General features: G+C 35.7%; 1 protein-coding gene across 1 annotated transcript; it reads right to left on the bottom strand.

Annotated features, from left to right (window-relative positions):
- LOC126816554 (TBC1 domain family member 13) lies at positions 1 to 22715 on the bottom strand. Its single transcript, XM_050543214.2, has 15 exons — positions 22681 to 22715; positions 22499 to 22572; positions 21463 to 21503; positions 20315 to 20376; positions 18055 to 18148; positions 17394 to 17476; positions 13559 to 13718; positions 12398 to 12529; positions 10720 to 10786; positions 10123 to 10221; positions 9446 to 9589; positions 6358 to 6439; positions 6141 to 6198; positions 4532 to 4638; positions 1 to 3008 (listed from the first exon to the last, which is right to left on the bottom strand). Exons 1-14 carry the CDS (start codon positions 22698 to 22700, stop codon positions 4570 to 4572), a joined length of 1185 nt encoding a protein of 394 aa, XP_050399171.1. The 5' UTR covers positions 22701 to 22715; the 3' UTR covers positions 1 to 3008; positions 4532 to 4569.
- Positions 22716 to 23373: the final 658 nt, after the last annotated feature.

The following is a 23373-nucleotide window of genomic DNA, read 5'->3' on the forward strand; positions in this document are numbered from 1 at the left end:
AACTTTATTTATTTATATATATATATACATATAAACATCCATTTTATATACTCAGTGGTCAAAAATATACAATTTTATATTTTGTAGATTGAGTTTTTACAGACTAATTTTGATAAGTTTCTATTTCATTCGATAATAGTTATAACATTCCACTGTTTGGATTTATAATTGGTATGTTTTATTTTATAAGTGATAACCTTACAATGTGTTATTTTATAATTGACAACATGAAAGAGTTTGGTTTGATACTAGTTCGTCCTAATTACACTGACGGTAATACATCTTTAAACGATGATATCTATAACAGTAACTATTAACAAATAAACGATACTATCTATTAACTATTAAAGATACATTATGCAAGATTTGGATAAAGAGCTAGCCATTCTTGCTATAATAGTTCGAAAATAGATAATGTAAAATGAATAATTTGAAAATTTCATTCAAATACTCTATTGCGAGCGAAGATATTAGCCTTTGAAGGTTTGACAAGACGTGTGGAAAACTTTCAACCACCGTAACTGGTTGTTTGAAGCTAGACTCGCTCCTCCATTTTTAAATTAAATCAAAATATGGCTGAACCTTTCTAATCTATTTAATATCAGAGAAATCTGATGCCATCGAGAGTTGATTGTACCCTGGATCAGTTAATTAAGACCTGCACCTGCAATAGGCAAATTCAACTCGTGCATAATGTATGTTTAACAAATAAACGTGCCTTATATAGACACCCCTGGATACAATGTGTTCAATCTGATAAAATGTGGCACTATCTGATAAAATGTCTGACACTATCGGATAAAATGTGGCACTATCTGATAAATTGTCTGGCACTATTTGCAGGAATGATAAATTGGTGCTGGAAAAGTAACAGTCATGACGAGTTTGGTGTATGTCAAAGCCTGAATTTGTGTCTGTCAATGCCTGTAACATATGTCTTATACCCAGGCCTAATAAATATTGATATAGCTATTATCCTTATTATGTGCTGGACCAATCATGATTACAATACAGATCCTATTTTGTTTCGTTTTCTTATAGTTTAAAATTTCGTTTTCTTGTCTGCACTACAGCAGGATCTGGATTTGTTAAATAGACTGCGTTTTCCGTGATGTGAAGGTTTTGCCAAATACATGGTCTGTTGAGTTGACTTCTTATCGTGTGGGTAGTCTTTCACAGCGATAGAAAACAAAGCCACTTGGAACATTGATGGTGATTGGTTGATCTAAAAACAGGCGTCATAGGGTCAAAAGTCGATCGTATGACCTCTGACATGACCTCCCAGTACAACCAATCAGATATTCATGTAGCGGAGGCCATTGTGGGTATAAACAAACGAAACTAAATACAGATATGTATTTTAAGATGGACCTTATGCATTATATGATTCGTGATTTTAATCAGATTGGTACTGAAAAAAAAAACAACAATAAAATAAAGAAGAAAAAAAATCAATAAAATAAAGAAACAATATAGTAGTGCTTTAAATTATTATTTTGTTTTGTTGCATTTGTAATTGTGTCCACAATATGTATTACACATCATCAGTTGTATCCCTAGACTAATTAACATTATAACAACATTTATCTCTTCGAATTTATTATTCGATTGTTTATTCCAATTCATTTTGGTGGCCAAAAGAATAATAAACAGAACAAAAACTGTATGTAGTTAAATAGATGCCACAGGATAAAATCTAAACCAAATCACAGTCAGTCGATTTATTTAAAAAAAAAAAGAGAGAGAGTCACTGTTATTTTCATTCAACTACTGATTTTACAAATTTACAATAACACAACTTTATGGATTTACTAGTTGTTAGTTTATTTCATAACAACGTTTCAGTATTCTTACAGGTATCTTTATTAAGCAATGTTTCTAAAAGAAATCATACAATCAAAACAAACAAAATTAATTAGGACATACGAAGAACAATCAATTCCTTTGATAACGATTTCCTCATCTATCATCTATTATATTTACAGTCTATGTAATCAATCCATAAAGTTGTGTTAAACATGTAATCAACCAATATAGTTGTGTTAAACATGTAATCAATCCATATAGTTGTGTTAAACATGTAATCAATTCATACAGTTGTGTTCAATCCATAAAGTTATGTTATTATGAATGTTATACCTCTAATATTAAATGTCATTCAAAGATATTGTTCTATTGTTTTAATGGGCTAAAGACTCTTAGATTTGGGTCAAAAAAAGTTTTTAATACTTTGCTCCGATGTGTACTTTTGATTAGTGACGAGGTAAATATTTATTTTAAATCATAAAAATAAAGAAAAATTGGATTGTTTACTAATTTCAATTTATATCTTGACTTATCGGGTTGACATAGGACCTAACAGTGGGGTCTTATCCCAACACTGAACAAAGATATAATAAATATAATGCATAAAATCCAATAAAATTGACAAGTCTATTTTTAAAATAAACACTAAACACAGCTTTATGGATAACAACCACTAGCAACTTTAACAGTGGTTTCATTTATACATGTATTTTATACTTAAATTTTCACTCCTTGGTTTTTTTTTTGGTATATTATTGTTTAACGTGTGCTTGTCACACTATTAAAGTTGCTTGTGATTGTCATCCATAAAGTTGCTTGTGATTGTCATTCATAAAATTGCTTGTGATTATTACCTATAAAGTTGCTTATGATTGTCATCTACACAGTTGCTTGTGATTATTATCCATAAAGCTGTCTGTAGTATTATTTGAATACTTCCTATCACTAAATACTGTATCGTTCTATTTTTAACTGGGATAAATGTAATTCTAGGAGCTGTATTTTGTCATTGAAAGGGTGAGAATCAGACTTGACACACCTCTTTCACTTTATCCACAAAAGAAAAACCTCTATAAAATTTGAGCGTCTATAAAACATAGTGTTCAGAACAAACATTTTATTGTGACTGTGTAATCTCGTCTACCCGATACTGCTGGAAACCAGGTTGTCCAGTCATCCTTGAAATCCTTTGGTGGTAATATCTGAAAAAAATAAAACAATGTCTATGTCAAAGGTTAGGTGAGAGAGGCGCAATGACGAGCTTTGCGTCATGGTTGGAGTTTTTGCGCCGCCTTAGTTTTTGTGCCTCTCGCAAATGGCAAAATATCACAGGGTTTTGAATGCCCTTTTTAAAAAATAATAATCATAATCATAATTCTTAAACGGTGTCACACATATACCATGGGTCAGATATGCTACAAATCGACCCTACCATGTTTCACACAGACTAATAATGCCCAGCGGCACTAGGAGCCCCCCCCCCCCCTTTGCACAGACATATAAATAGTGTGTTTTGGGGGCCCGGGCGGGATCCTGTTCCTCATGCAAAATCATGAGTTACCACGCCCCTGGTCCATGTTAGAGTGTGATTGGCAAAAATTGAGATATGATAACCTGGAGCTATATTCTTAAAAACTGAAGAATAACATTTTTGAAGGTTGAAGTAGATAGTCTTTCTTTGATTGGGGCTTAAATTCCTAGTTCTTAGCCAATGCTCTTAAAATACTTTAAGATGCTTCAACCAGCCATTAATTTGTGAAACAGAAAACAATGTTAATAATATAGGATCATTTCATGTCCAATTACCCAAGAAATCTGGGATTCTAAACCCGAATATCAGCCTTTCCAGGGCATCAAAGCTTGATTCCTAGTTTAATCGGAATCTGAGATGGTCAGGTAGGGGCTGTTAGGTGTTGGAAAATAAATAACCAACTTGGCCATATGAAGACAGGCACATGCACACTGTTAAATATCATGTACATGAGCATGTACATGTAGCATTAAACTGTGGATTTACATTGAGCCCAGACCATGTATAATTCTCGGTAATCTCGCCAATATCGTGAGAGTCTGGATAACTGTCATGACGGCTTTGAATCAAAGAAAATAAATTGATCGACATTTATAACAGTTCATAGAGTTATCACACACAGTCCATCCATCCAAGGTTCTTTTACATGCTAACTAATGCCCCCCCCCATCCCAGTGATAAGATGCTGTTCCTTGCCAGACTCTCCGTATTAGGGGAAACCACATTCAATAATCTCAAGAAACTTTCTCAGCCAATATCTAAATCATACCCTGGCCTGAACCTTATTCATTGAGCCACTATATCTCACAACTTTGAGGGCTTGTCAGTAACTGTTTGAAGTCCTACTGTTCTGCACCGACTGGGCTAATGAGGGTGGGCATATGCCATACAGTTTGCTATGATGAAGGTTTTGTCCGAACAGCTTCTCTATGGCCAACTCTTATTTCTTACACATCCACCCTAATGTGTAGACAGGACCTCGGTTTTCAGATGCATCTGAATGACTTGCCACTGTCCTGTCTGGTTACCTGATCTGTACCACAAACGGGGAAAATCTTTCACAAAACTTTCTTGACCAAAACCAGGAGCTAACCCAAGACATCTCTTACTGAGACATTTTGGCCCTCACTACTGAAGTAAAACTGTTGTACTACGTTATAATAAAAAAAATTGTTAGTTGATCCAATATCTTACCTGTCTGTATATCAACAGTATATAATAAACAGCCTGTGCTACCGATGTAACATTTCTACAGCTTTTGATATGACTTTTATAACTTCCACAGTCGTGTATGGAAAATTCTGGAGAAAAAATGGAGAGATTCCTTATATATGCTGGGTAAACTAATATTACATGCTGTGTAAACTAATATTACATGCTGTGTAAACTAAGATTACATGCCAGGTAAACTAATATTACATGCTGTGTAAACCAAGATTACATGCATGGTAAACTAATATTACATGCTGTGTAAACTAAGATTATGTGCATCGTAAACTAATATTACATGTTGTGTAAACCAAGATTACATGCAAGGTAAACTAATATTACATGCTATGTAAACTAAGATTGCATGCATGGTAAACTAATATTACATGTTGTGTAAACCAAGATTACATGCAAGGTAAACTAATATTACATGCTTGGTAACTTAACATTACATGCTGGTTAAACTAAGATTACAAGCTTGATATACTAACATTACATGCTGTGTAAACTAAGATTACATGCTGGGTAAACTAAGATTGATTACACTACAACTTGGGTATCATGTAGTTGTGCTGTTTTAGGAGTTTCTGTATTTAAAGTTTAGTCTGTTAATTAATCAACACCGCTCAGGAAAATAAATAGTTGTAAACCCAACACATATTATCTAGACAGAATACACAACAGTAGAAATTCAATATTTTTTGATGTTTCTCAACGAATTTGAACAATTTGCCAACAATGGATTGAAATTAAACATTAAATATAGAAACTCATGCTACAACAGCACAACTCCATGATACCAAAGTTGTAGTGTCACATGCCCCAAAATATCCACACAAACAATTGCCTCACTGTAAGTAAAGCCTAAATACATGACTATTTAACATTTAATCAAGAAAAGAAATTTAAAATATCAACTTTAGGTAATCTGATGTTTTGGAATCAATCGGAATATAAAGAGGCCCATCAAAATGTTTAGTAAATATTATAGATAGTGGTGAACATATCCCGATTACATCCTCTGAAGAATATTGACAAATTTTCAAATCATCACATCTTTGTAAATACTGAACAAAAATGAAACATTGTTGGAGTGATATTCCTCTCAGAGATGTAGCTTGAAAAGTATTGTAGTTTGCTAGGGATTAAAAACATCAAATGACATAAGCATCTTTTGCGGTTACCGCATCTGATCTTGTTTAGCAGTGGCGGACCTCAGAGATGCCCTACTCACCCGATGCACTTATTAATCTTTTTCTATGAAAACTTGAGCTTTTTGTTGGTTGGGGTGACATAACTGATGTAGCTTAAAAAACTGAATGTTACGCATTCCAATCCCCCCAGGTATAAATGGGTGCCGATAGGATAGTACAAGACAAATTTATTGTAGCGCACAAAGTCCCAGCTGTAAATTTGGTGTCGGTAGGATAGAACAAGACGAATTTGACAACAGTCTCGCCGGATAGACGATGACAACCCCTCCTACCAGAATGTCCTGCGACTTCCATACTATCCGTCTTTACTATCAGAGACTATAATTTCACATCCAGTTCATCATATACCTGGATTCTACTCTCATATACATGAAACTTACCTGTAATAATTTCATGTTGGAAGGAAAATCATTTGATAAAATTTCATTTCTTAACAATCTGAAAAATAAAAACATCATTTATATGTAGAGTAACAGGAAAAGTAAAATGAAGAATATTTATCAAATGCTAAATCTGAATCATTACAAGTAAAAGCTAATTATTTTAATCCTAGTTTTCAAACGAAGCCAAATACGAGAAGAGTTTTAAAATACTTACATTAACATAGAACAACAAACGGTAATCAGGAAATCAAATCGATTTTTATCAGAAAATAACGAATCCCATATTCTTAACACATCTAAAATATACAAAAACACATGATAATCATTTTAATTTGGTCTCAAATGAAATTAGACAGATATGAAAATCATGGAAATACGTCCACACAACAGCTGCTTCAACAGTGGATTATCTGGAAGAAAAATTGGATGAAAACTAATCTTTATCTGTTCAAAAGCTTTTAAGGACAAATAATATATCTTTGATTTCTGAAAATCAATAGGATTAATCCTTAAAAATTTTTGTTAAAAACAGAAGTCGCTAATCACCTTATCAAGGTTTTCAGAGAAATGATAGTACCTCCAGACCTGAAGGTTTTGAATGCTGAATATCAATAGGATACATCCTTCCATGATGCCAATGTTTCACACCAAATTCGGAATAGGGGGTTAACTCGGAAACGAAAGGTTACAGAGCACTCAAATTCGATAGGGGTCGTCCCCTCATGACCCCTATGCCTCACAAAAAAATTGAAACATATCCATTTAACAAGGATGTTGGAGAAGGGAAAAGTCACAGAATGCTGAAAATCGATAGATTTTGTCCTCTCATGACCCCCAATGCTTGACACCAAATCCGTTTAAAACTATAGCAGCTACCGCTTTAACAAGGTTTTCGGAAAAGGGGGAGTAGAGTAACCCAAAGAAAGGTCGCAGAGTGCAGAAAATCTATATCACTAAAATATTAATTAATTAATCTCAATGTGTACAGCACAAAAATACTTCACGATAGTTTTTACTGCACTTTTCACTAAGGCCACATTAAGTTGATTTTCTGTTCTTTGGGGACTTTATAAATAAAAAGCCACTTGAAATATGTTTTGTTCTGAATTTCAAAACTGAAAAATTTGGTTTTTAAATAATTCTTTTTCCTGACGAAATAAGAAGGAAAATTTTACAAGTGGATAAAGAGCTGGCAGTTCTCGCTATAATAGTTAAAAAATAGATAATGAAAAGGGAATATGTTGAAAATTTCTGTCAAATTACTTCTCTCTGAGCCGTGTTATTACCGATACAATTACATTGAAGCTTTGTTTGTCATTGACAAATAAACAAAGTCTTGATTATTCATTTTTACGTTAAAATCATCAACCACAAATCATATTAAAATCTATTGGAAATCTAGACTATCAGATGACATCATGGGTTGATTATGGTCTTGGTAAGTTAATTAATGCCTAATTAATAATTTATATAACATTTAAGGCAAAAAGAAAGACCAGTAATAGGCAAATTTAGCTCTTGCATAATGCCTGTTTAACTCTTAAATGACCCAGAGGTTTGACGTCATAAAATCCCACGTCATAATCGTCAATAGTGTTAAAATATACATATACATTTTAAAGTCATAATATTATTAAAAAGCAACTGTAGATAGACCCTACATGTAAATGGATGAAATAATCTAAATCTAATGTTATTTTCATAAATATGAATTTTATACACAAAAATTAATTTAGACATTTCATGCAAAATTTATGTACATAATGGTTAGTTCTATGTTTTTTGTTCGACTGTTGTGAACTAAAAATAAATCATTCATTGTGAATCTCTTTTAATCTAAGCTTATTTAATAAGTAGTTCGTTGATTAAGCCTACTTGCTTCTATCAGTATCACTTATCAGTAGGCCTACTAGCCTTCACAGCGCACTGAATGAGGTATACTCGTCTTCATTAGCTCAGTCAGTGCAGAAAAGTGAATGTTAAACATCATTCCATTTCTATGCCCCGTTATTAAGTTGTCTTAACCTTTCGATCCCTGCATTGGCCGAGAAAGTCCATCCAGATTTTCCGGCGTGGTTTCCCCATGTCAGTGGTGCAGAACGGAGGGCCTGACAAGGACAGCTATCTAGTCCTTTGGATGAAACGAAAAACCGAGGTCCCGTGTATATATTGGAATGCACCTAAAAGATCCCCTGGCAGTTGGAATTCGTTATAAGAGTAGGCCAAAGTGCCGTTGCCTGGGCAAAATTTCCCTCATAGCACACTGTATGGCGTATGCCCGTCTTCATTAGCCTAGTATAGAAGGAGAATAGTAGGACGTTAAATCCCATTTCATTTCATTTCTTGTCTTAACCAAATCATAAGCCCTATATTTAATCAAATTCAGTAAAAAAAGCAATTAACCCTAAAATTTAAACGCTAATTAGCCTACTTTAAAAGCAGGCTGCCAAAAATTACACTTCTATGAAGATGCGTCTTGCACTTCATCAACACTTCATAATCATTTCATATCCACTGATAATTATAACATCAGCCTGTGCTGTTATTTAACTGACTTACATGTTTTGATTTAGCAATATTAATAAATCAGGTGTTTATTATATTCAACAAATGTCTGCTGTATATATTGAAATAGTATTTGTTTCATATTTTGGTTCATCAAAATATCTATTATTTCTATAATTTTCTGCAATTTACGCACATTTAAATCAATGTGTAGAAGGACTTGTGACAAAAATTATCCTTTAAATTATAGTCCTTTTGCCTGTACATAAGTTTTTATAATCTGGTTTTACAAAATTTTGAAAGAATACCACAAAAGTTAATTCCTTGAATGAGAAGTGGTATCAGATGTTATAGAAAGGGTGAGCATACCCTGTTTCATACACAACACCCATAACTACATAGCTAACTGGAGGTATGGATTTTACACACCAAAACAAAACATCCAAGGCTTAAAGGCACATCGAAGAGATACGATGGAATGGGGTTTAAAAGTCATTTTGAGACTAACACATGTTAAATTTCATTGCTATGGCTACACAATACACATGTAATGTGAGGTGGAGAATTTTGCCAGAAGACTGGCAATTCAGCCTATTTGTCTTAAAAGTTCAACTGACAACGGTTCTTTTACATGAACTACATTTATGTGTACGCCCAACACAAACTAGGTCATTTTGGGACTATAATATGGTACAATTTTAACAATTTGCTAGAGAGGTTTACCTGGTGAGAGGTGGGTGTGGAGAGGTTTAAGGCATACTTGGGGGGGGGGGGGGAGGGGAAGGTTTAAGGCTCACCTGGTAGAGGAAATTCTTGAGACAACATTAATGTGATCCATCTGAAAGCGAAATATTGTGGTTTTAAATCTTGTTCGGTCATTCGATGACTTAAACATGGATCTCGGATATGTATCTCTTCCATTAATCTTGTCATAGAATATCCTGAAATCCCAAAATAAGAAAATGTAAATTAATTTAAAATAATGTAAAACAAACATGTTTCTTACCAAGAATAAATGAAATGGGCTTTAACATCCTACTGTTTTGCTCCGACTGGGCTAATGAAGACGGGCATACGCCAGGTCTGCCCCGAGTCTGAAATTTGGGGTATATGGGTAGCTCGGACCGGGGAGTAACATAGGCAAGGTGGCGTTAGTCTACCACTTCCGGTTTCAGAGTTATGACCCCCGAGCGAAGCCGGTCTGTTCGGGGATGGCGGCTAGACTAGGTCTGCCTCGAGTCTGAAATTTGGGGTATAGGGGTAGCTCGGACTGGGGAGTAACATAGGCCAGGTGGCGTTAGTCTACCACTTCCGGTTTCGGAGTTATGACCCTGAGCGAAGCCGGGTATCCTGCTAGTTTTACAATATTACAATTGGAACGGAATAGAACCAAACAATGTGTTAGAATAGAAAATGTTATGTGGTAAAAACCTTAGGAAATTTATATAAAAATAAAAATACTACACGATCTTACCTATACCACAATCTGAGTCATCTAAAGTTTTAATAAAGTGATCTCGTATCTCAGCCATTAAATTGGTAAAACAAAAAAATGAATCTGCTTCTGCATATTCTGCAACAAAAATTGACACATTTTTAAAATATTTTCATATGTATCAAAATCAAAAAATTATCCAAGCTACATTTCTTGGTTTTATCATCTAAATCACCTAATTTTTTGTTCAAATTTTAATAATTTTATTGATTACTGAGAAATGGGTTTAATAGACAAGCATATAAATGGGGTTTTACATCCACTAGACACAAACTATAGATTATTTCGAGACGAGACCAACATATGTTACAAAAGAAGTGAATAGAGGATAATCCCAGAATTTCCTTAGGCTTCGTTTATTATGGAAAATAACAGCGATTAAAGACAAATACCTGCTGAAATTAGATCCTCCTGCGGCCAGTTGTCGCGATAGTCAACAGGACTGCTTAGTTTTAGTCGAAATATGTCATCAAATCACAGATGGCTCAATAAATAGTTGACATTTATGTCAGAAATCATGGAATCCAACTCATGACATGCATAGATGACAGATCTAAAATCCACCTTATGACCTACCTTTACATTCTGGATCTGGATCTGAAGCAAAGGTATAATATATTGGACCCAGAATCTCATTCATACCCTGTCAAATATAAAAATAAACATCTTCACACTATAATGCCCACAAAACTACCCTTACCATTACATGGGGCCTCGTTTTTTCTGTCCCTTACAAACAACTATATGTTGTCCACGGCCAAGCCCTCCATCCTGCACCACTGACAAGTGGGAACCACGCTGGGAATTCTCGGCTAACATTGAGAGTGAATTCAAAATCATCCTGGCTAGCCAAATAGGTTTTAACTCTCTGAGCCACTGCAGAGAGTTGATGGCAAAATAGTGAACCTCCAATAACGGTAAAAACCACATAATGGGCAGCAACAACAGGGTGATTGTGACTTGCTACGGTGATAGTGTATAATGGACCTTAACAAGAACAGTGTGATTGTGATGTGCTACGGTGATAGTGTATAATAGACCTAAACAACAACAGTGTGATTGTGACATGCTACGGTGATAGTGTATAATGGACCTCAACAAAAGTCCACTTGACACAAGTCAGGTCATATGGATGGTACTAACATATGGTACAATTTTATTTCAATAAAAAAAAATTCCGATAGGGGTCTTTAGCAGTTGTAGGAACCCAGAGAAAATTCACTTGACTTAATTATGAACTAAAGCGCATGCAATATACCACTATTGCATATATACATATTCACCAGAACGTTTATTATATTTAGGAATCCTCAAAATACTGCGATCACCAGAAGAATGAAGGTTGGATCGCCGGGGAGTATAGAAATCAAAAAGTTTGGGACTGCTTGATTTGTCCGCCGATAGGTGAGCCGGTTTCTACTACGGTGTTCGCCGGTCAGGTTACCGTATCAGAGCAAACCAAGTGACCCGGCTGATAAAAAATTTGGCGTCGGATAATATTATAATATTAAATCGGTTACATGACATGTTTTAATAAAAACAGTATTCATGAAAGACTATATACAGCAAAATAAGCAGAAAATTATGATTAGTATTTTTACCGAAAAAAATTAATGACATACGAACACCTGGTTTTACGAAGCTCCAATTCAGCTTCAAAGCATTTGGTTTAAATTTAACACTTTAATAATCGTGTTTAATGGCATTCCTAAATAACGTGAATTTTATCTCGATGACATGTTCACCATGATTGCCGCTGCCAACAAAGCGGCGCATTCGGCGTACGCCACAGCACAACTTTTGTCGACTTCCTGTTAAATCAAGTCACCTCGCCGGGGAAACTGCCGAACTGTGGTCAGCCGGTATGCGCCGGTATGGACAAATCAAGCAGGGCCTTTGTTTAAATAACTGAGTGCAGTGTCAGAATAAATTAATTTAAACACATTCACAAGAGCTTTAAATTGAACCCTCTCTCCATCTGTAAGCCAATGGAGTTTCTGTAACTTAGCTGATATATGATCAAATTTTTGTGTTCTAGTTATGAGACGTGCAGCATTGTTTTGCACTATTTGTAGTCTGTTTAAAGCTGTTCCTGGTGCTCCTAATAGAAGTGAATATGGGAACGGACATACACCATGCAGTGCGCTATGAGCAAAATTTTACCAGGACAGCTGCGCTACGGCCTACTTTTAATTAAATTTCGAATTCCATACTCGATTTTCGACAAATACACACGACTAGACACAGTTCTTACCTGTACATAGTTAAGACCAGGGTTAAGTTTTGCGTAAATAAATAAAATTCTCTCTACAACTTCCCAGTGAGCCTCCTGTCCATCTGGTAGCAAGGCATATTCATCACTTGTTCTACGTCTGGTGGATTGCATCTACAAACAATTAAAGATTATCTAGTGAGAGAGAGAGAGAGACAGAGAGAGAGAGAGATGGACTTAATGTCCACTGGAAACAAACCAGGTCATTTCAGGACACTGGAGTAGGTTATGCAGGTAACCCTACTCCTTGTCAAATACAAACTTTGAGTACAAAACCACTCCACCTGACTCAATGACAGTCCTTATGATATAAAGTGCATGCATTAGACATCTCAACCCCCCCCCCCCATCATCCAGTGAAGACAGACTTGGTTTGTGTCAAAACTGATCATACCAACCAAATACTACATGACATATTAAAAATCAGGTGCAGTAATTAAAATTTTTAAGATAAATTTCGAACTATATGAAAGTCACCCTGGCCATGAGCCATCAACGATTCCAAGCGTAAAAGTGTACAAGAATTTATGTGGGACCTGACCAATAAAATTATTTGGGGTTCAACGTCCTACTCTTCTTTACCAACCGGGCTAATGAAGAAAGACAGGCATATGCTATGTTGTGTATCTGAAGGGCAATTTGTCCCCGACAGCAGTGTTTTAACCTAATCTTCATCGAATTCCAACTTGTCGAGGGTTCTTTTACGTGCACACCAATGTGCACACAGGACCTTATTTTTTTTACAAATTTCTGTGTCAGGAACTACATCCTGCAACACTGAACATAAAATCCAGAGGAACATTCTTTGCCAAACTAGAATTTCTGGGCGGGTTGGGCGGGAATTTGACAATATGTATATATGTCCAACAGGTTTGCTTTCGACATATATAAATGGGTTGTAAATAAAGATATTATTATTGCGATCTCGTTTTTAGCTGCCTTTTTACTGTCATGCACACTCTGTCTGCCTCCGTTGACAACTAGGTCAGAGAACCAGGATTTCAAGGGTGGGGGGGGGAGGGAATTGACAATATGTAGGCTTATGCAGAGCAAGTTTGCTTTCAATGTTTTTAATGTGTTGTATACATACATTTGTAAAACCTAGTCTGTTTCTAAATTAAGAAATTATCATCCCGTACTTACATTTGTAATACCTAGCCTGTTCCTACCAACAGTTTCTGATTTTAATACTGTATGTTCAACTCTCTTCCGTAATGTCTCCACATTCGATTTGGCATGAATTATTTCATTACAAGGAAATTTCGTGGCACTTTGAAAGAAAGACAAATCGGGGCATAATCTCCTGTAAATATAAAAAAATATTTCACATAATTGAACGAAAGTAGTGAATGTAAATGGAAAAGAATAGTAAAGTAAAAAGAAGGGGGAGTAACTCCACTTTATTACAGATTTCAAGTCATGGGCATCTCAACACTGACTTTATATAAACATCAGAATCCAAGATTTTCCATCATCAGTTGTTTCCAGAAATTGACTTAAAGCTGCATTAAATAAGATTAGATAAAGAGCTGACAGTTCTTGCTATGACAGTTAAAAAACTAGATATTGTAATAGGAATATGCTGAAAATTTCAGTCAAATTACTTCACTTTGAGCCTAGATATTAGCGATTCAATTATAGACCAGCCTTGATCGTAATCACTACCGTATCATCTTGATATATTATCCATTTTTAAGGTTATTTTCTCCACCCAAAATGAATTCAATATCGCAGGGATCGGTAGCATCGAGAGTTGATTATGGTCTGGATAAGTTAATAAATGTATAATTGATAATTCAGATAACATTTAAGGCCTAAAGAAAGACCTGCAATAGGCAGATTTAGCTCTTGCATAATGTATGTTTAATAAAGGCCATACAGTACAAACATAATAAATATTCTGGTTCTCAGAAAGCCACTCCAAAATGTCTGATGGTAGGGGTGGGCAAATGACATCAACATTTATCGATATCCCACGTGACGAGTGTTTTCTAAGGCCATTTTGGCTGCAGAATCTGACTCCTATGATATTTTTGGTATGTGACGTCATTTTATGTTGGTTCAGTGGCCATTTTCAAAATGGCCGCCAAAAATGGAACTTTTTCGTCGTAAAAGTAAGGAAATATTGAAACTAGTCCTCTAATATCTTCAAATGTATGTTTTTAACGGGGATACCAAATAAGACGAACTTAGATACAAAGGAATAATGGTTATACAGCAATCGTGCTTTTGTCCTTTGTTTTCAGAAAAATCTGCATTTTTGTTCAGATAATTGTCCATAATTTGTTCATATCTGTGATGTCGGGTTATTCCATTTCAGATTTCTTTGTACTGATACTGAACTGGAATCTTCCCAGACCATAAATAGTTCAATGAAAGTTTTATACTCTCTCCTGGTAGAATCTGTGTTGGTCTCGGGTGCGAGAGTCGCCGTTTCGTAAGTACTTCTGGTGAAGTATATCGACAAAGCCGTGCTGAATAGTATCCTCTTGTTCTTTGGAGCAATGTGGATGGATTGAAGGACATCTGCCCTGTATTTTCCTATGTCTCTAATGCAGTGAGATCTTTCTGGAGAAGGTCGGAGACTGTCTGGTTTCCCACTACCAGAGACTGTCATCAACAATAAGCTTGAAATGGGATGACTTTATGGATTCCGGTAGATCGTTGATGAAGGCTATGGACCAATACAAGCACAGTGCACCGTGGAACTCTGGTGTAACCTGAGCCATGTCAGATATTGCTCAGCCGAGTAGGACTTGTTGGTGTCTTTTGCTGAGGAAGTATCCGGTCCACTTCAGTGAGTTGCCTCTTACTCACTTGTCAAATGCTTTGGCGAGGTCAGGAGTATGACGTGCAATTGTTTTCCCTTGGCTACGGGTGAGCCTATTTCCTGTATGGTAGAGATCAGTTGTGTCTTATAGGAGCGACGCTTCCTGAAACCATACTGACTATCACACATGATGCTGTTCTTGTCGAAGTGCTGCATTATACTGTTATGCAATATATGCTCCAGTATCTTGCAGGTGATGTGGGCAAGTTCCATGGCTGATGTATGTCTCCCTTCTTGAATATTGGCTTCTGTCCAATCCTTGGGGACTATGCCTGAGTCGAGTGACATCTGGAAGAGTTGTGTATGGGCAGGTGAAAATGTGGTGACTACAGCTTTGATGATGAAGGAGGGGACTGTGTTTGGTCCAGTTGCATAATGGAGTTTCAAATTCATCAGAAGTTTCAAATGTATGTACACCTTTCCAATCAAGTTTGATGGATGCCATGGTGGGAACACTGCAGTGAAAGCTGATTCAAACTGTGGATTCAGTATGTTGGCTTTTTACTGGGCGTCACTCTTGTTTTTGAGTGGTGCTACTCAAGTGGCTTCTTGGCCTTTACTCTTGATGTAAGTCCAAAATTTCTTGGAGTCTTCCTTATAGTCACTGCTGATCGTGGTTTCAAGGTAATTATGTAGCTTCTTGTAAAGGTCCTTGTCTTGATTCTTCTTAGTAAGGCGGGCCTTCTTGTAAGCCCTCTGTTACCGTCTGATGGCTCTATTAATACCTGTGTTTATCCAGAGATTTGTGTATTGAGAAGTCGTCATCCTGGAGGGGACTCTTTTGGCGATGGTCTGCCCTTTGGGGTTCTCCCATGTTATATCAACGTTTTCCGTGACTATAACTGAATCGGTAAGGTCAGTGAGATCCTCTTTGATTCTTTGTATGTCTGCTCGTTTCCAGAGGTATAGCTTTCTGCGAATGGGTTTTAGTCACTTAATTAGCCGTAGAGTACATGTCTGGAAGGACTATGTCATGGTCAGTGTTGCCATAAGATGGAATAGGTTGGTTGATGTCCAGGGTGTTGCCTTCCCCTGTTGGGAAGTTGGCAAGCTGTTCTAAGTTGCTATGGTATCTGAGATAGAATAACCCGACATCACAGATATGAACAAATTATGAGCGTTATTCTGCAAAAATGCAGATTTTTCTGAAAACAAATTACAAAAAGTACCATTGTAGTATAACCATTATTCCTTTGTATCTAAGTTCGTCTCATTCTGTATCCCCGACCTATAAAAACATACATTAGCACATATTAGACGACTAGTTTCAATATTTCCTTACTATAATGACGAAAAAGGTCCATTTTTGCCGGCCATTTGGAAATGGCCACTGAACCAACCTTAAATTAAGTCACATATCAAAAATCTAATCGGATTCGGATTCAGCAGCCGAAATGGCCTTAGACATGTACACATATTAGCTGGTATCATTACTAAATCTGTTCTTATCTATGATAATATCAACCTGGCTGGAAGCAGACGTTGAAAGACGATAAAAGATACACAGGTGAATTTCTGCTCACTGATAATTCCTGCAATCGTTGCTTCAGTCAATTCAGTCACGCTATTTTACCGAGATTTCGTCTTATGGTTTGGATGCAGCTATGGCGGGTGTGGCGCCAGGCAGGGTAAGCTTAATCTTCCAGACAACTGTTACCACTGTTTGTCGTGTATTTTGAACACGGCGAACAGTAGATTTGCTGATTACACCATTTTGCCTATACCGTTTTTTTAGGACTTTGAGTTTTGTCTAATGGTTTGGATTGTTCGTACTTGGTTTTATTTTATTTTTATAGAAGGATAACTTGTGTTTTCCTTTTGCTTTCGTCACTACCATTTCATCAAATCCTCATTAAGTATCTATTGTAGCAATGATCTCTGTGTTGAAATAATATTTGGAGCGTGTTAACCAGTTCTATCACATATGTGATATTGTACTTTATGCATGACATCAAGTCAAATCACTGGAATTTACCTCTATTACATGTGGCGGTCTACGGACATAAGCATAGATATTACAGCTCTCTGCCTTCAACCGGCCATCCAAATGTTGCAGACAAGTGAATGCTTGCCATTAGATACAGATACAGTTGATCATTCCTCGTTTTATTGTAATAATGAAAGGAACACTCAAACTAATCTACCTACCTACAATCTTTATCTATTTGCATTAACATATCATTATCTTTAAACTGTACACTCCACTGGCTGTCAGGGTTTGGGTTTAACGGCTAAAATAAAAAGTTAATCATTCTCTGAATGTTTGTTATAACACTACACCTATCTATTATTACAACAAAGCTACATTTATCTCCCTTGTTTGTTAGAACACTTATTGGGGATGTTCGATTCACAGTCTGGAACGTCCTGAATTGACAGAATTGCAATCGAGTGACGTGGAATTCAGTCCTGTCACAGTTCTGTCAGTCCTGACGACGGAGGTGTTGTTAGTAGAATCGTGACTTAATTAAACACAAGGAATAGGTTTCGACTGCATGGTTGGATGAGATATTTATATATCCAGTCGACACATGCATTGTAGCCCGAAGTACCCATTTTCACTCGATTGTCACTATTTTTGGTATTGAGAGAATTCAATTCCGGAACAGTCAATCGATGTTACATATATCACAGGCCAAAAACATGCCTTTAAACTCATTAGATATCTTATCTGCTGCCCCTTCCGCTACTGCCCCCACCCCCTCCAACCAACAACACATCACGAGCCCCCACTCCTTTAATATCTCAGAAATAATGGCTACAATTTTATTATTAAGTCAATGTTTATCAACTGTCAGAATTAACTTACATGATCTTCTAGTTTACCATCAGCCAGAGCTCCCAGGTATGCTTTCTCACCTGGTATTATAATTAACTCATTAATAAACTGTTTATACGTCGCTCTTAAATAAAAAACATAATTAACTCATTATTAAACTGTTTATATGTCGCTCTAAAATATAAAATATAATTATTTATCAAAGATACATTATGTAGAGCTAAATCTGCCAATTTCAGATCTTTCTTGTGGCCTCAAATCTTATTTATCACCCATAATACATTCTACAGTAGATATCGCTTGTGTGATAAATTTCATAATCTACTGCGATATTGAATTTGATTGGTCAATCAAAAAGGAACTACTTTTTTTTTATTTTCAAAGAACAGTTCATTTTTTATTAAAAGTAACTTCTTTCTTATTAAAAAGGAACTATTTTTTTTAATTGGCCTTGATGGAAACACTGGGTCAACATAAAGGACTTTGCAATGGTTGAATTGCTGTCAAAAAATATTGTACCACTACGCCGTAATGTAATCAGGTTCAGTAAAAGTGAAATCTATAGCAAAGAATTATATTTATTTATCTGTGTATGTAAGAAGGGATTGGGTGATAAATAAAATCTCCTACTTGTCTTTTTTTATATCAAAAAAGACTCATGGTAGATTCTCTATATAAATTATAAATAAGATGATTATTCACACGACAATAATCAACTCTCTAGACCATCACATGGTTGTAATCTTGAATGGATTGGAACATGATCGTCATTTAAAAATTGAATTTAAAATTGGATAACTAACACTCTGTTTAATTTCGTACCAACAATACTAATGAAAATCAAAACTACGATATTCTTCAAACATTCATAATTTCACTCAGAATGAAGTTATTTGCTTGAAATTTTCAATATATTTCTTTTTCATTACCTATTTTGGAACTATTATAGCAAGATTTGTCAATGTGATAAAAATACAGATCTATATTTCGTTTCGCTTATCTATACTTTCGAATGGTCGACACAACATGAAGATCTGATGGGTTGTAGCGGAAGGTCGCGTCAGAGATCATACGAGGGGCTTATGACCCGATGACTTCAGACATTTGATTAACCAATCTTTGGATCTTGTGCTTAGACGACCAACGTCTGGAGTCACTGCACAGACATAATCAAGATTAACAGATTACCTTATAGTAAGTGCAGACGAACCACCCTACACATAAAACAAAACTGATAAGACAAACATACAGACAAAATAAACTACACAGACATTACAACAAATACTAATTTAAAGTAGCTAAGCCTCTAACTCAATATCATCCAAAATCTTCGACATTCAAAACACGAATTATTTGTCAATTTAAATCAACATTGATGTTGTTATCGTATCGTGAAAAGATGGGCTTCTGATATCCAATATTTAAGACAAAATAATGAAATGAAATGAAATGGGGTTTAATGTCCTACTGTTTTGCTCCGAACTGGGCTAATGAAGACGGGCATACGCCATACAGTGTGCTATGAGGGAAATTTTGCTCGGACAGCGGCACTACGACCTACTCTTATATCGAATTCCAACTGTCAAGGGATCTTTTACGTGCACACTAATGTGTACACGGGACCTCAGTTTTTCGTCTCATCCGACGGCGGAAAATCTGGATTAACTTTCTCGGCCAATGCAGGGATTGAACACCCGACCTCCAGGCTAGTGAGCCAGCGTCTTACCCACTTAGCCACCGTGACCCCCTAAGACAAAATAAACATTTTACCATTTGTAATAAAGGACTATAAGAACGAGGCTAGACATATTCTACAAGTCAAGTCAAGCAGTGAGGCCAAATTGTTATCTGGAGAGCATGCGCAATAAATACTATCGGTATAGACTGGAACAACCAGACGCTAGAGATTGCCATTCAATTGACACTTCTGGCGTATTTTGCCAAACATAATTGATTTGAAATTACAGTAAAAACAAAAAAGATTAAATGTAAATCAGTTTATATACATTCATATTACATCATTAGATGGATTGCGCCCCATTTGTGTCAATTTCTAGGTCCCAAATATTAGCAATTTAGCTCCTTAAAGTGAATGAATTCGGGGACCAACCGTAAGCATCCATTGCACTGTACAGGTCCGGGCCTGTAATAATACAGGCTTTACTCAAAAGGAAAAAAATATATTGATTTACAAGAAAGACCTAATGACTGAAAACGACGAAAAGAATCTAAGAATACTAAGGGAGATAATCCAATATTCTCAAGTTATGTTGTCAGTTAATATACATACCGTTGTCTTTGTAAATGATTCGGCCATTCGTCTCGCTTTAAAGGTAAATGTTCTAGTAATATCTAAAAAAAATAAAAACATGAAAATAAAAAACAGTATTTCTATTTCTCTTTAATACAAGTGGTTTAAAGATACATTATGGGAGATAAAGAGCTGGTAGTTGTCACTATAATAGTTAAAAACTAGATAATGTAATGGAAATTTGCTGAAAATTTCAGTCAAATTGATCGACCCTGTACCAAGTATTTAGCGATTGAAATTTAGGCCTAGCCTCGATCATCATTACTAAATTTGGTATGATAAAAAACATAGTCATAATTATCCATTTTTTAATTTAATCAGAAGCAGCAGACCAGGTTCTAATCCAGTAAATATTGCAGACTAGCGATGCCATCTAGAGTTGATTATGGTCTGGATAAGTTAATTAATGTCTAATTAATAGTTTATATAAAATTTCAGGCCTAAAGAAAGACCTGTAATTGGTAGATTTAGCACTTGCATAATGTATGTTTAATGATTGAGAGTCAGACATTAAGTAATATATTGATACTGCATTAAGATTGATATTACTCCATTACTATCAGACACGTGCATTTCAATGAAATCGTAAAGCGAGTCCAATATTTCACCCAGTATAAACAATGTACGCTTGGTATGTTGCCCATATATTATTGGAAATTGCACAGAAACTGTGCAACGGATTGCACAGAAACTGACTGACTAGACATCACGCTAATTCTCACAAGCTGGAACAGGAGTTTAAATGGGGTTTCACATCCACCCGACATATAGGTCATTTTGGGTCTAACATATGGTTCAATTTGACTTCAATAATTTGCTTGTCCGTAGGGATCCTTAGCAGCAGGAGGAAACTGGAAGACCCAGAGAAAACACTTGAGGCTGGACATATGACCCTACTGCTTGTGACGTAGAAGCAGGGATTCAAAACCACATCACTTGACTCAATGATAGGCATTATGATTCCATATTCACACATTAAACCACTAGATCCCCCCCACCCCAATGTACCATACAAGTAGAATTTGGTATATACAGGTCAAGTCTCCAGTGTCCTACCTCGCCATCAACATTAGCCCTACTAAATAACATAATCAAGCCATCACAGTCCTAATTAAAACAAAACTCACCTTCCAGCATATAGATCTATAACCACTTTCAAATGGGCAACCTTAAAACAGAAAATATTATTTATTATACAATTATACAATTATTTCCTACTCAAGCAAGAAATCAGCCGAAGTTGAATCGTAGTCTGTCTTCAAATTTGACAGAACACGATAACAATTGATGTAAAGTACATAATTATATGGATTAAAGTAGATAAAGTAGCAGTACTTCTGTGTTTATGTGTGTCTTCAATTCAGATGTAATAATGCATACAAAATATTTGTTATGCTGCTCTGTACAAGCAATTTCTAACTGTCAAGGCTTCTTTTTCGTACATGCCCAGGGTTGTGTTAGATGTACCTCTACTACTACAAAGTGGGACCAAGTTTTTTTAACCATCCAAACAACTAGGTGCTTTTCTTTAGGGTCTACATGTAACTGACAAGAAAGACCTACACTGACAAGGTAAGCCTACATGTAACTGACATGTGAGGCCTACATGTAACTGGCATGTGAGATCTACATGTAACTGGCATGTGAGGCCTACATGTAACTTACATGTGAGGCCTACATGTAACTGACATGTGAGGCCTACATGTAACTGACAAGAGAGGCCTACACTGACAACCAAGGCCTACATGTACTGACATGGAATGCCTACATGTAACTGACATGGGAGGCCTACATGTGCACTCTTAGGACATGTGCAATAATAATCTATGTTCTATAACATTTTCTCTCTCGAGAATAACTATCATACATGATATGCACCAAAGAAAACCTTTTTTGTTGACACATTTTGGAAAACAATTTGTACCCCAACAATAATATTTGAATTAAGAATAAAATTAAATTCTCCTACAAAATCTCCTGTCTGTCTTCAGCAGTTCCTGAGCACACTGAATTGATCACTTAGTTCCCTTTAACAGAATGCAATTAATGGTCATTTAATGTATAAGTAGTTGCAGGGAAAATTCAAATGTTCCAAAGTACGAAGATCACTGACCATCTACAAGGAAGTTGTAAAAAAAATAAAGGAAAAGTAGTTTTGAGTACCTTGAAATGATAATTCCCTGATCTTTTTAATATCTAATTCATCTTTGGATAACGTGTTTTTAAACTGCTCTAGTCTGGAAAAAAACAGATCAAAATAAACGATGCATCAACATATAAACTGTATTACGTCTCTATTTATAATTCTTATTGATGGGCGTTTCTATTTTCTTCAAATAACTTACCTTGCCTTGTAGGCTGCCATTTTGTGTTTACTACTATCACGTGATCGGGAAATTTTTTCTTAAATAGAGTTACCTCCCTGTTACTATAGACCAGTCATAAAAATTGAATGTTTATACCCACAATTCTAACACCCTTCAGCATAGTTTTAGCCACAATCCACCGTTGTTACAGCTTCAATGTGTACGTTTGACATGTAATTTATAAACCTAACCCTAACCCTAGAGAAAGATATTTCTCAGATCGTACAAAGATCTAGTATTGTGAGTCATTTTTCTATGGGATCATTGATCCGAACAATTGTGTTTTGCGATTTGTTGAGTATTATGACTACTTCTATTATTTTCCACGCGTTTCGGACATTGAGATAAATTTGATTTGATAATAAACAATGATAAAAGCATCATGGAAATCTAAATTGTATGTTTGTCATACTTAAAATTATGGCCAAGTCCTTGATTAGTAACTGTGAACCTTAAAATAAGAATGAAAATAACATATTTAAACTGTACGGTGGCTAATTTATACGGAAGCGTATAGGTATTTCCGTAGATTTAGGACATGCACAAAAAATAATATCTCGAGCGCTCGAGATACAAATTCGAGCACTCGAGATATTAAGTCGAGCGCTTGAGATATACTAAGTCAAGAGCAAAAGATAATTAAGTCGAGCGTTCGAGATACTAAGTTGAACC

The sequence above is a fragment of the Patella vulgata genome, chromosome 1 (genome assembly GCF_932274485.2).
Source record: "Patella vulgata chromosome 1, xgPatVulg1.2, whole genome shotgun sequence".
NCBI lineage: Eukaryota > Metazoa > Mollusca > Gastropoda > Patellidae > Patella > Patella vulgata.